Genomic DNA, 13733 nt, shown 5'->3' on the forward strand with positions numbered 1-13733 from the left:
CAGGGACGGGGGAGCCTGGTGGGCTGCCGTCTATGGGGTCGCACAGAGTCGGACACGACTGAAGCGACTTAGCAGCAGCAGCAGCAGAGATCCAACACACCTCTCATGGCTGTCTGTTTACTCCTTTGCACCTGTCTTGACCGAAAATGGTCAAAGAGAAACATCCCCTGACATGAATTCTCTGTTATGTGGGCTGTTCACAACCTCGCTTATGACCGTCTCTGCCGCACGCCCCTGCAGCAACGCTCAGGCTGTGACTTCTCTTAATCCCCACGTTGCTGATCAGCCCAGCTGGCGGTGTCTCCCCCTCCCCACCCTGTGCTGAGCCCAGCGCTGCCGCCCCAGCACACTCTGGCTTTGCATGCTGTTACTGGCTCTGAGGAAGCACATCTTCTTTAAACGGACACTGCTAGTGAAAGCAGACTCATTCCATCTAATAGGCTCATGCCAGATGAATTGGATGTGGGATCCGATGAAATGAAATCACCTTTCAGGCTAGAAGGGAGCCTGAGAAATGAGGCCTGGGGGAGAGAGACAGAGTCATTCATGAAATGGGAGGCTTAAGTGGTAGGTTATGAAATTGCGGGAGGGTTGATGGTAAACTGCTGGTCTAGATTCTGTATCCCTTGTCAGAAATTCATTGTAAAACTCAGGGACAATTTGGGGAACCTGGTTTTACATGAAATCTTGGTTTCACTAGGAGCAAAAATCCTAGAAGTGAGCATCAGAGGCTGCTAGCCTTATTGATGCATGGAGAGATACTCACAGGGTTTCTCCAGCTCACCGTGATCTGCTTTCTCCTTGTCTATCTCCCCTGCTCCTTTCAAGGTCTAGAGTCTTTGAAACAACAAAGGTGGATGAGGGAGATACGCACACACATGCACGCACACGCAAGAAGAGAAAGAACTGTAAAAAATCACTCCCACATTGAGCAGCACTCCCTGTGCGCTGCTCAGTGTTTGATAATAACCAAAATGGGAAACGAATCTGAAAAAGAATAGACAAATGTGTATGTATAACTGAATCACTTTGCTGTACACCTGAAACTAACATAGCATTGTTAATCAGTTACACTCCAATATAAAATAAGGCTTTTAAACTACCATAAAAGTAGTCAAAAATGGTTTTTGATACAAAAAAAGACTAATGATGCACCTAATCTATATGCCATATGTAAAATATGTAAATTTTATGCCACTAAGCATAATGATGATGTATTTCTGCATAGGGAGGGCCCCGAGGAAAACGTGAGCCTTAGGCAGTGAGGGAAAGGGTATATAATTGTCCAACTGAAATAGTAACTGAAACTGAAAGTCGTTGCTTGCATATCCTCTAAATTTCATTTTTATTTGTCTTTGGAGCAAACCAAAGCTTTATCATTTGCAGAGCTTCCAATTTGCATTGACTTACAAATTTTCACCTTCTAAAATTATTGGCCCACTCTTAACCCGCACCCCCCCCAAAATCATGGTCCTAAGATTTACAAAAGTAAAAATCTTGGTAAGGAGGCATTCTAAAGATGATTTTTTAATGTGGTTTAAAATATGACTTAATGCCCACCAGAAATAGCTTGAGAAGTTGCCTTCTCATCTTTCCTTCTACACAGTCTGAGGTGATTTTTCATCTTTCTTTTGAAAGTTTCCATGACAAAGTTTTTTTTCAGAATGTACCACTTGATAGCAAATGATTTTTCTTTGCTCATTAGGATGGTTATTCAGGACACTTGAATCAGCCATACATTTCATTTCATGTGGTTATCGACATGAAACATTTCCTTTGAAAGAGGCATGGTGACCTAAGGGTTGCTTCTCTTCCAGCCTAGATCTCCTCCCCTTTCTCTTTATCCTGTTCTTCAAAAGACATTTTTTTTCTAGAGTTAACATTTACTATTTCTCAGTAAATCAATTAAAGATATTAATTGGAAGATGAGTCTCTTTTTAAATGAAATTTTCGAAAAATATATCATCTCTAAGCAATTCTCTGGTACCCCGTATCTTCATAGCTTTAATTAAATGTCAAGGGCAATTATGTTCTCTCTAGCAATTAAATAATCTTAAGTGTATATGGCAGCTGCAAGCAATAAGTATTTGAAATATATATGACCAGTTTTTTTGTAAGTACACCACATTATTTATTTTATGTCATTATACATCAAATTCTACTAGTTCACATAAAATTCTTCTTTCCTTTAACTCATCTGCCCTTTCTAATTGTAATATCATAGAAATTGTACATAACATTGTTCATTGATCAGCAAAATGAAATGCAGAAAACAGAAGCCAAGATTACCTTTCTAAAATATGAAATTCAGTAAACATATTGCCCTATGTGCTATAGTTAAATAAAATTACTGCCCAGGAACAAAATTAATTGACATAGTGAAATTTCAAGCTAGAGTAAATAGACCTCGTGAATGATACTTAACATTGTTCCAGCATTTCTACCAATATCTTCTCTCCCCCTTGAAAAAGAACTTTCATTTTGAAAAAGATCATGAACCACACTTTGATTCACAGAGATGAAAACATCTACAGTAATTTCAACAAAGTCTATATTGTCTTAAGCACATTAGCCATAGATTATGGATTATACCTGGTCCAGTGGCAGAAAGTAAAGTTTCCTAAACTTTCATATGAAATATTTTATCAGTTGTTCCATAGCTGATGTTTCCCTCTCATTCTTTGCAGATTTCATTTTGTAAATCTCCTGTAAACTTTCTACTTTGGGCAGAGAAAGATAACTCACACTGTCAAGATGGCAAAAGAAAATTTTTGTTCTATGAATATCCCAACTTACAGATAGAGAATTTTTAATATGAAATCCAATTTTGTTGCTTTTCCTTATTTTCTAGTATTTATAACTTCATTTCTGACATCAGATTGAGGGAATCTGAACTCTAACAACCACATGTTTACCATCAATCCTGGTACAGATTTCAAAGTGCCTACTCATTTTTGTTAATAATGATTGGACTGTTTGTTTACTTAGAATTTAATCTACTTTGAAAAAGTAAAAGGTCTACAAATTCCTAGCCCAGAAGCCACAAGGGGTTGAATGGGGCTTTAGCTTTCTAAATATTTTAGGGGGTCAATTTATGTTTTACTGCTCTAACATTAGTGCTGAGGGGATTTTTGGCAATACATTTTTTTGGTGGCATTTGTTATGCATTGTAGAGGCTGTGTTTTGAAATGTGAGTTAAGTGAGAAAATAAAGGGTTCATTTAAGAAGTACAGATTGAGCCACAGGATTGCCTGTCCAGAAAACCGTTTCTGTGAATGAGCGCCCGTTAAAGCGACACGCTCAGCACGTGTAATGACTTCTCAGATATGCTAATTTCATGTTGTTTCTGTGAACTCGTCAGGGGGCAATTTTGACAGCTCTTTTGATGCAGAGAAGGGTGTTGGGACCATTGTCATTGCAAAACCTTTGGATGCAGAGCAGAGGTCCATCTACAATATGAGTGTGGAAGTCACCGACGGAACGAATGTTGCTGTCACTCAGGTAAGATGTCAACCTATTAAACAGTGAGAATGCTGAGAAATCTGCTAAAGTCAGAGATGCAAGCAACTAAAATATATGTTGAAGTAGTAAATTATGTCCATGTGTCAAAAAAAAAAAAACAAGTTGCAAGAACAACCTAGATAAAGGATTCTATCAACAGTACAGTTAAATCCCCCTGCATACAAATGAGTTCCGTCCCGAGAGCATGTTCACAAGTCCAGTTTGTTTGTAAGTTTAACAAAGTTAACCCAGGGACCCAACTAACACGGTCTGCTATACAGTGTGTGTTAGTCACTCAGTCATGCCTAACTCTTGGCAACCCCATGAACTGTAGCCCGCCAGGCTCCTCTGTCTGTGGAATTCTCCGGGCAAAAACACTGGAGTTCATTGCCAATTCCTTCTCCAGGGGTACTTCCTGATCCAGGGATTGAACCTGGATCTCTCTCATTGAAGGCAGATTCTTTACCATCTGAGACATCAAGAAATCCCCGTATAGTACTATACTGTTTGTAATACTTTTCACACAAATAATATGTAAAAAACAAACATAAAAAATAAGACTTTTAACTTTACAGTACAATACCTTGAAAGGTACAGTAGTACAGTACAACAATTGGCATACAGGGGGACATTTGCATCTTCAAAAGTTTGCAACTTGAAAATTCACGTGTAGGGGGCTTACTGTGTTATATAACTGAGCTTCCTCTTTCAAAAAATTATGACTGTTTATACATAAATGGGCTTCCCTGGTAGCTCAGTCTGTGAAGAATCTGCCTGCTTACCCAGGTTTGATCCCTGAGTCGGGAAGATCCCCTGGAGAAAGGAATGGCAACCCACTCCAGTATTCCTGCCTGGAGAATCCCACAGACAGAGGAGCCTGGCAGGCTAGTCAGTGGGTCTGCACAGAGTTGGACATGACTGAGCAAGTGACACACAGATGCATGAAAGAGTTATGTGTGTTTGTTTCCTGATCATTTACTGCAAGATTTATCTGTTTGACCACAAAAGGAGCTTTCCTTGAATTTGCAAAGAGAAGGACATCTAGCATGGAGTTAACACACCATGATATTCTTCACCTCTTCATGTTTTAGTCACAGAAAGTTAAAGTTAGAAAATCCCTGAATCCAAATTCATTTCACAAACTAGGAAAAGTAACATGTCCAAGGTCACACGGCTTTTATAAAAATGAGGACTGAGGGCAGGGGGCCTTGCCCTCCCTCCCCGTTCCAGCCCCGCTGCCGGCGGGCCTTTGTCCTCCCTGCCCGGCGGAAGCTCTGGCTGCCGAGGCAGGGCTGTTAAACCCAGCGAAGCCTGGCCCATTCCCAGCAGTCCTGTGTGATCGCGACACGCGCCAAGGTTGCTGACCGTCACTTATGCTCTGCCACCTGAGTGCTTATGGAAGGCCACTGAGAGCAGGGAAAAGGACAAGACTGCCTGGGTGAGACTCACACTGTGTTAGATGCCAGTATGAAGCAGATTTACCCTAAACCTGGGTTTGGTTTTCGTTGCGTTTTATATTTTAGTACCAGAGACCCTCGGCCAGCCCTGGCAGAGAACAAGCACACACACGTAGCCCGTAACCCCTCCTACCCTCTTTGCCTCTCTTTCATGTCCCCATGCAGAGAAGGCAATGGCACCCCACTCCAGTACTCTTGCCTGGAGAATCCCATGGATGGAGGAGCCTGGTGGGCTGCAGTCCATGGGGTCACAAAGAGTCGGACACGACTGAGCAACTTCACTTTCACTTTTCACTTTCATGCATTGGAGAAGGAAATGGCAACCCATTCCAGTGTTCTTGCCTGGAGAATCCCAGGGACGGGGGAGCCTGGTGGGCTGCCATCTATGGGGTCGCGCAGAGTCGGACACGACTGAAGCAACTTAGCAGCAGCAGCAGCAGATGTCCCCATGACCCCAGAAACCATCACTAACTGACTGAGGTTTGTTTTTTTTTTTTCCTCATGAGCCCAGGTGTAGCCTCAGAATCCTTCTCAACACGATGCTTCAGGTGGTGTGATGAAATGTTTGCCAGCCCTGAAGTCAGCTTATTGATTTCTTAAGCTGATTTATTTAAAATATGATATATCTTAAATAAATATTATTTAAAATATGATGTAAGCTTTGGTAACATTGTGGATTTTAAAAGGGGCGAGTTTTTAAAAAATGTTTCATGTGCTTGTCTAGCCAGCTATCTCTGAATTTGAAGCTGTTTCAAAAACATGATGAGATTCTTTCCTTTGAGTCTATTTGTAATTGTAAAGTGGGGAAGTTTGAACGAAGCAGCAGGGTTGATTTTGTTGTTGTTCAGTTGTGTCCAACTCTTTGCGACCCCATGGACCGCAGCACTCTAGGCTCCCCTGTCCACTCTCTCCCCAAGTTTGCTTAAATTCACGTCTAATGATTCAGTGACGCTGTCTAACCATCTCATCTTCTGTTGGTCAGTTTTAGTATGACACTTTTCCTTTTCATTCCGATAAACTGAAACCCAGAAAGGGGACATGACAGGCACTGATAAGGCAGCCAGTGTGTATCAGCTCCTGATCCTTCCACCAGTGTTCTTTCCTAAGGTAAACCCAAGACCCTGTTTGTCCTAGAGAATCCCCTTTACACCTGTTGTACTGGTGTAATCAGCAACAGCACCCTCAAAGTGGCCCCGGTTGGAATAATAAACTATGTGGTCACCCCATCTAAACCCAGACTGCTTCAGAGTATCTTCAAAAGATAGTGAGAACTGAAAGGGACCTTGAGATCCTGCAGGAATCACACATTCTAAAGACTAATTAACAACCCACGTGTAGTAGTGCTAAGTCTTTAGTGCTAATTCACTTTAAATGAGAATTTAGAGTTTTTAAATTAGACGTGGCTAACAGTGTTCTTACTTGGAGAATCCCAGGGACAGGGGAGCCTGGTGGGCTGCCATCTATGGGGTCACACAGAGTTGAACATGCCTGAAGTGACTTAGCAGCAGCAGCAGCAACCTGTCTTAGCATATCCAACTTCAACTCCTTCAGTTCAGTTCAGTCCAGTTCAGTCGCTCAGTCACGTCCGACTCTCTGCGACCCCATGAATCACAGCACGCCAGGCCTCCCTGTCCATCACTAACTCCCGGAGTTCACTCAGACTCACGTCCATAGAGTCGGTGATGCCATCCAGCCATCTCATTCTCTGTCATCCCCATCTCCTCCCACCCCCAATCCTTCCCTAGCACCATTTAAAAACATAGGATATATTTAAATAAAATACAAATAAAGCGTGGAACCCGATTCATTACGTACTTCTCTCTAGAGTTTTGTAACAGTTGAATTAAATGGTGATTCATTGTGCCCAGAATGTTATAGATACATGTAAATATTTCATAACAAATTAATGAATAGTAGATGTTACATTTTCAATAGGGTCTGAGTGGCGTGTATGCTGGATGTCCAGAGAACACAACTGATTCATGTTAACCTAAAACAAAAGTTAGCTAGAAACTTTTATTTCAGAATTTCAGTAGGACCAAATGATAAATCATTCAGTAGCATCTATTCCATGAATATTTCTTGAGTTCATGCCATATGTAGGGAGCTTACTACCTGCCTGAAGTCAGAGTGATTCAGAGTTTTAAATCCAGATATGCACCTATTTTTAAAAAAATTAATTGAGAGAATGTGTTACAAGCCTTTGAATGGGCACATTGCTCACATCCTGCTTTTGTTGATCTTACTTCAGACTGGTGTACAGTTAGTTAGACTTGTGTCTAGGGCAGTTTCCTGGTGGTTCAGACGGTAAAGGATCCACCTGCAATGAGGGAGACCCAGGTTTGATCCCTGGGTCAGGAAGATCCCCTGGAGAAGGGAATGGCTACCCACTCGAGTATCCTGGCCTAGAGAATTCCATGGACAGAGGAGCCTAGTGGGCTACAGTCCATGGCGTTGCAAAGAGTCAGAGATGACTGAGTGACTTTCACTTTCACTTTTCACTAGGGCAGTTCAGAAATTAGAGCATTGGGGCAAACTTGGTGCTTCCTCTTTTCAAAGCCAAGCTCAGTAGGTTACTACAGTGTATCGAGAGATTTTCTTATCAAAAGTTTTCAAGTTACTCTGTGTCTCTAGGGTTGTGAGCTTCTTCTTTTAAAAAAAAAATTATTTATTTTGCCTCACCAGGTCTTAATCGTGGCATACAAACTCTTGTTATGTTTTTGTTGTTGTTGTGTTTGAGGCATATGAACTCTTACCTGTGGCATGTGAGATCTTGTTCCCAGACTGGGGATTGAACCTAGGCCCCCTGCATTGGGAGCTCAGAGTCTTAACCACTGGACCTCCGGGGAAGCTGTGGGCTTCTTAAGAAGTGAGAATAGTATTCAAGGTACAGATTTGATTGCCATCATTCTTACCATCAGAAAACCAGTCCTCTGCCTCTCTGGCTGTATTTGGGATGAAGACCTCTCCAGCCTCTGATGTTCAGGCCTCTGCCCACCTGAGCCATGGCTCCTGGTAGAGCCGACAGGGGCAATTTCTGGCTTAGTCACAGCCCTCGATATCAAAGACGTTTTTATAAGAAGGATATTTGGGGAAAAGAAAAGCATCCTAGATTTCTTTTAGCAACCGCTAAAGCATACTCCAACCCACGACCCAAGGCAACTTAATGATTTACCATCAAACGGAGATTCTTCACCCTGTAACTAAAATGTCCTGTAGCCCCAAAACACCTGTTCAGTTTTCTTTAGGGAACTTTTCTCTACTTTGTTCCTTTGGAACCATAAAATGTGGTATGACAAGGGCTTCAAATCAGCCATAAACAACCTGTTGAGTTTCACTTCACAAACGTCACATGAATCAGAGCCTCAGGGGCCTCTGTGTCTACATGAAAGCCCATCCTTCATCTGCGGTTTTGTCCAGTTCTCCCAGGATTCTTGTGCCTCAGAGCTATAATATCTGGTGACGAATAAACATCTTTTTCTCTCTGAGATTCTCCAGCACAAGTACAGAATGTAAAAAGGTGCTGTGGACTTCAAGTTATAAAGACTCAGATGTACTAAACAAAAGAACAAAGCATCGTCTTTACAAAAACCTCCTGCCAAGATGGACAAGGTCCTCTGTATAAAAGAAGCGTTGATTTTATGTGTTAAGAAGTGCTGATATTACTGTGCTGTACATAATAGAGCATGTGTGCTCAGAAGCTCAGTCGTGTCCGACTCTGTGACTCCATGGACCGTAGCTCGCCAGGCTCCTCTGTCCATGGGATTCTCCAGGCAAGAATACTAGGGTGGGGTGCCATTCCCTTCCCTTGTAAGATGGCTACCTTTGATGGCTCTTTGACAGTCTTCTCTTTGCCTAAAACCAGCTACCATTTTTTAGTGCTGTCTGTATTCCAAAATTATACCAAGTTTTAAGAGCTGACTTCCAATTTCTACACATAAAATATCGTGGAATGGTAGCAAATAATTCATGACTGGCACCAGAAATAGCCTTCATTGCTATAGACCAGAGCATGAATAATGATGAATGGAGAAATTTAAAACCTCCACCCTAGTTCCAGCTGTGTTCCCATCTGTCCACACCCCTCCCAGCTTCCACATCCAGCTGCCTCCAACAAGCCAATGCAAACCAGAACCTAGTTGTCAGGACGTCCCTGAGGGTCCAGTGGTTAAGACTTTGCCTTCTAATGCAATGGGTGCAGGTTAGATCTCCAGTCAGGGGGCTAAACTCCTACATGCTTTGCAGCCAAAAAACAAAAGCAAAGAAACAAAAAGGAGTCAATATAATAACAAATTCGATAAAGACTTTTTAAATGGTCTACATTAAAAAATAATCTAGTGTAAACAAAACTAAACTCTCCAAGATAGTTTGTTGGAAACTATCCAACAGGTCTTTGAAACTCATGAAAGAGTTGATAAATTTTGGTATGCTTGTACATATTTTCAGAGAGTAGCTCCTCAGTATTAATAGGGTTTTTTAATGGGTAGTTGCCCTAAAAATGGTTAAGGTAAATTAACTCAACACTTCCATTACTGGGAAACTCTAGTTAAAAATTTCAACATGCAACCACCCAGACTTCCTAGGAAACATACATTGTGTGTGCAACCCCATGGACTATACCACACTGGGCTCCTCTGTTCATGGATTTTTTAGGCAAGAAATACTGGAGTGGTTTGCCATTGCCTCCTCCAGGGGATCCTCCTGACCCAGGGATCAAAACTGCATCTCCTGTGTCTCCTGCATTGACAGACAGATTCTTCACCACTGAGCCACCAGGGAAGTACACATACCTGAGGGAGTTATTGGTTTTGTAATACCTTCCTGCTCTGGTGATGGGGCTGGCTCTTGACATACTATTTCAAAGCACTGTCATTCTGGGTTAAGAAAGAGAATCAGTTTGCTTACCAAAGCCCTGAATAGTGATAGCCTATGGTAAACAGTGTCGGATTCATGATCTTTGAAGAAGATGCAGCTTTGGGACCAGGGACCAGGCTTGATCACTCAAGAGCTTTTGTGTAGCAGAGTTTTATTAAAGTATAAAAAGGCACAGAGAAAGCTTCTGACATAGACACCAGAAGGGGGACTGAGAGTGCCCCCTCACTAGTCTATGCAAGGGAGTTATATACTTTTTAATTCGTTATTACAGTAAATCAAAAGAGTGTCTCCAGGTTGTAAAGAGCTTACTAGACCCACGCTCATAATTTACATTTTGAGAGAACAGGATTAGCCAGGTTTTCAGGAAGGAGAAACTGTCCTCAAGCAGGATGCATTGTTGTTATAGTACAGAATTTAAACTGAGTTGTTTGTTGTGTAATCATCAGTTCTGGGCTTAAAGAAAAAAGACTTTTATGTGACTACGAAATGTAGAGGAAAAAAAAGACGTTTGTCCTTTCCTTCTCCTTGAGAATTCCAGATCCCTGTCTCCTCCTGGAGAACCCCAGAACCCTCTCTCCTCCTCAGGGACCCCGGACTTCTTATCAACCTGCCTAGGAACTGACTTTCTCAGTAGCAAATAGGAAGTTAGCTCCCCTGAAGAAATTTTTTAAAAATAGAAACATTCTGTAAAAAAAAAAAAAAAAGTGGGGGGTTGCGGTATTCTTCAGCGTTATGGAAGTGTTCCCCACTTTGATGTCATGCCAGGTCAGAGGTGAGCAGAGGTGTCTGACCCGGCAGAGGATGATGAGAGGATTAGGAGAAGGGGGCCTCCTGGCTGGTGGGAAGCTGAGGCATCACAGGAAAACTGGCTGTTGTAAGAGGGGGAGGAGGAGCATCGGGTGGAACCGGACGCGTACAAGGAGCAGAAGTGATGAGCTGCTGGGAGGATGAGGTTACTGTCCGTATATACACGAGCACTGCAGATCCGTGTGAAGAGAGATTCAGTTCTTAGCACCCAGACTGTGGTCTCTACACATTTCCCATGGGAGGAAGCTAGAATTCCTTGTGGAACTAGCTGATTCCAGGTCTGGGACAGAAGCCTTGGCATCTCATCCTGCCAGAAAAGGCTAGTGGAATGTTGTTTGACGGTAACAAGAGACAATTCAAACAGCATTCCACTAGTTCAAGATGGAAATGTTTCAGCACAAAAAGAATTATGACTACAATGAACTGAAACATATGAAATAGATAAAACCTGTGTTTATACTATAATCAAAAACAAACTCATTTAACTCTCACAATCCCTCCATGAGGCAGGTGCTATTTGCAGTGGGCAGAATGTACTGCCATCCCACACCCAAGGTGCCTGTGCCCTCCCAGCCTTTAGAATTTGTAAATATGTCATTCCATGGCAAAGGGGGCACTGCAGATGTATTTAAGGTTACAGATCTTCGCTTGTGAGACTCGCCTAGATGACTCCGATGGACCCAGTCTAATCGCGTGAGCCCTTGAGCAGACGGTTCTGTCCAGCTGAAGCTGGAAGCGATGCAGCAAAATTAGAAACCAGAGATTTCCGAAGGGGAAAGGATTTGAAATATCATCGCTAGTCTGGATAACCAGTTGCTCAGTCGTGTCCAGCTCTTTGTGATCCCATGGACTGTAGCCCACCAGGCTCCTCCATCCATGGAATTTTCCAGGCAAGAGTACTGGAGTGGGTTGCCATTGACTTCTCCGGGGGATCTTCCCGACCCGGGGATTGAACCCAGGTTTCCCGCATTTCAGGCGGACAGTTTACCATCTGAGCCACCAGGGAAGCCTCCGTCTGAATATGGAAGATGCAGTAGGCCAGGAAGGGAGGCAGCCTTTCCGATCCTGCTGAAAGCCAGCAAGGAGGCAGGGACCGCAGTCCTTGAACCTCAAGAAACTGAGTGCAGCCAACAACCCAAGTGACCTGTGAACTGATTCATCCTCAGACCTCCCAGAAGGGGACACATCTCTGAGGACCCCTTGATTTGGGGCTTGTGAGACTCTAAGCTGTACCATACCCCAACGTCTGGCCTGCAGAACTAGGAATAATAAATGAGTATTGTTTTAAACTGATAAAACTGTGATGATTCATGTTGGAAATAGGAAAATAACCCCCTATTATCATCCCCATTTTACAGATAAGGAAACTGAAGCAAAATCGCTTTAAGTAACTTCAGTGTATGAGGGTTCAGATATAGGTAGTTGGATTCCAGAACCTGTTCTGTGTTCTCAACCACTATACTGTGATGCCTCTCAAAAGGAAGATGACGTCTTTGTAATTATTCTAAGGCAGGAAGAGATACTCAACTAGCTCTGCTGTTATGAGGGGGGACACTTTTAAAGATGACGGAAATGCCTTTTAAAGATGACTGCCTGGAGAAGGAAATGGCAACCCACTCCAGTGTCCTTGCCTGGAGAATCCCAGGGACGGGGGAGCCTGGTGGGCTGCCGTCTATGGGGTCACACAGAGTTGGACACGACTGAAGTGACTTAGCAGCAGTAGCAGCAGCCTGGTAAACATGGCACTACCTTTGGCCATTAGACTGTCTCATAGCCAGTCATATATGCTAGGAAGAGAGCAAAATATGCCAACCACCTCAGAGCCCTGCTTTGCACCCACTGAGCTTACGGGTCACGGAGACACACATTAGCAAGGAAGAGAAAGGAACAGTTCGTAACAGTTTTTTCTGTGCATCTACCAAACAATATGAACTGCTGTGTCTTCATAGGGAAATGAAGTGAAGTGGTAGTCACACAGTGGTGTCCAGCTCTTTGCGACCCCATGGACTGTAGCCTGCCAGGCTCCTCTGTCCATGGGATTCTCCAGTCAAGGACACTGGAGTGGGTTGCCATTATCTTTGTAGTGAAAGTGAAGTCGCTCAGTCGTGTCCGACTCTTTGCCACCACATGGACTGTAGCCCACCAGGCTCCTCCCTCCATGGGATTCTCCAAGCAAGAGTACTGGAGTGGGTTGCCATTTCCTTCTCCAGGGGATCTTCCCGACCCAGGGATCGAACCCGGTCTCCTGCATTCCAGGCAGACGCTCTAACCTCTGAGCCACCAGGGAAGTGGTTTAACAAATCTAGAGCCTACCTTGGTATCTTCAGTTTTCTTGAAGAGATCTCCACTCTTTCCCATTCTATTGTTTTCCTCTATTTCTTTGCACTGATCACTGAGGAAGGCTTTCTTATCTCTCCTTGCTATTCTTTGGAACTCTACATTCAAATGGATATATCTTTCCTTTTCTCTTTTGGCCTTCACGTCTCTTCTTTTCTCAGCTATTTTTAAGATCTCCTCAGACAAGCATTTTACTTTTTGGATTTCTTTTTCCTGGGGATGGTTTTGATCACCGCCTCCTGTACAGTGTTACAAACCTCCATCCATAGTTCTTCAGGCACTCTCTCTCTCAGATCTCATTCCTTGAATCTATTTGTTACTTCCACTGTACAGTTGTAAGGGATTTGATTCAGGTCATACCTTACTGGTCTAGTGGTTTTCCCTACTTTCTTCAATTTAAGTCTGAATTTTGCAATAAGGAGCTCATGATCTGAGCTACAGGCAGCTCCTGGTCTTGTTTTTGCTGGCTGTATAGAGCGTCTCCATCTCAGCTGCAAAGAATATAATCTATCTAATTTCAGTATTAACGATCTGGTGATGACCATGTGTAGTCTTCTCTTGTGTTGCTGAAAGAGGGTGTTCGCTATGACAGTGCATTCTCTTGGCAAAAGTCTGTTAGCCTTTGCCCTGCTTCATTCTGTGCTCCAAGGCCAAACTTGCCTGTTACTCCAGGTGTCTCTTGACTTCCTACTTTTGCATTCCAGTCCCCTATGATGAAACAGACATCTCTTTTTGGTGTTAGTTCTAGAAGGTCTC

The 13733-nt window shown here is 43.0% G+C and overlaps 1 protein-coding gene across 1 annotated transcript in view; it reads left to right on the plus strand.

The window, feature by feature from the left end:
- Positions 1–13733, plus strand: part of LOC148772973 (protocadherin Fat 3-like) — a 180178-nt gene that overhangs the window by 17619 nt on the left and 148826 nt on the right. Inside the window, exon 7 of the mRNA XM_088834566.1 lies at positions 3362–3501. Coding sequence (XP_088690692.1) covers positions 3362–3501 — 140 coding nt within the window. The remainder of the gene's footprint in view (positions 1–3361; positions 3502–13733) is intronic.

The sequence above is a fragment of the Moschus berezovskii genome, unplaced genomic scaffold, assembly GCF_049115385.1.
Source record: "Moschus berezovskii isolate FMDL1 unplaced genomic scaffold, NW_MosBer_1.0 29, whole genome shotgun sequence".
Lineage (NCBI taxonomy): Eukaryota > Metazoa > Chordata > Mammalia > Artiodactyla > Moschidae > Moschus > Moschus berezovskii.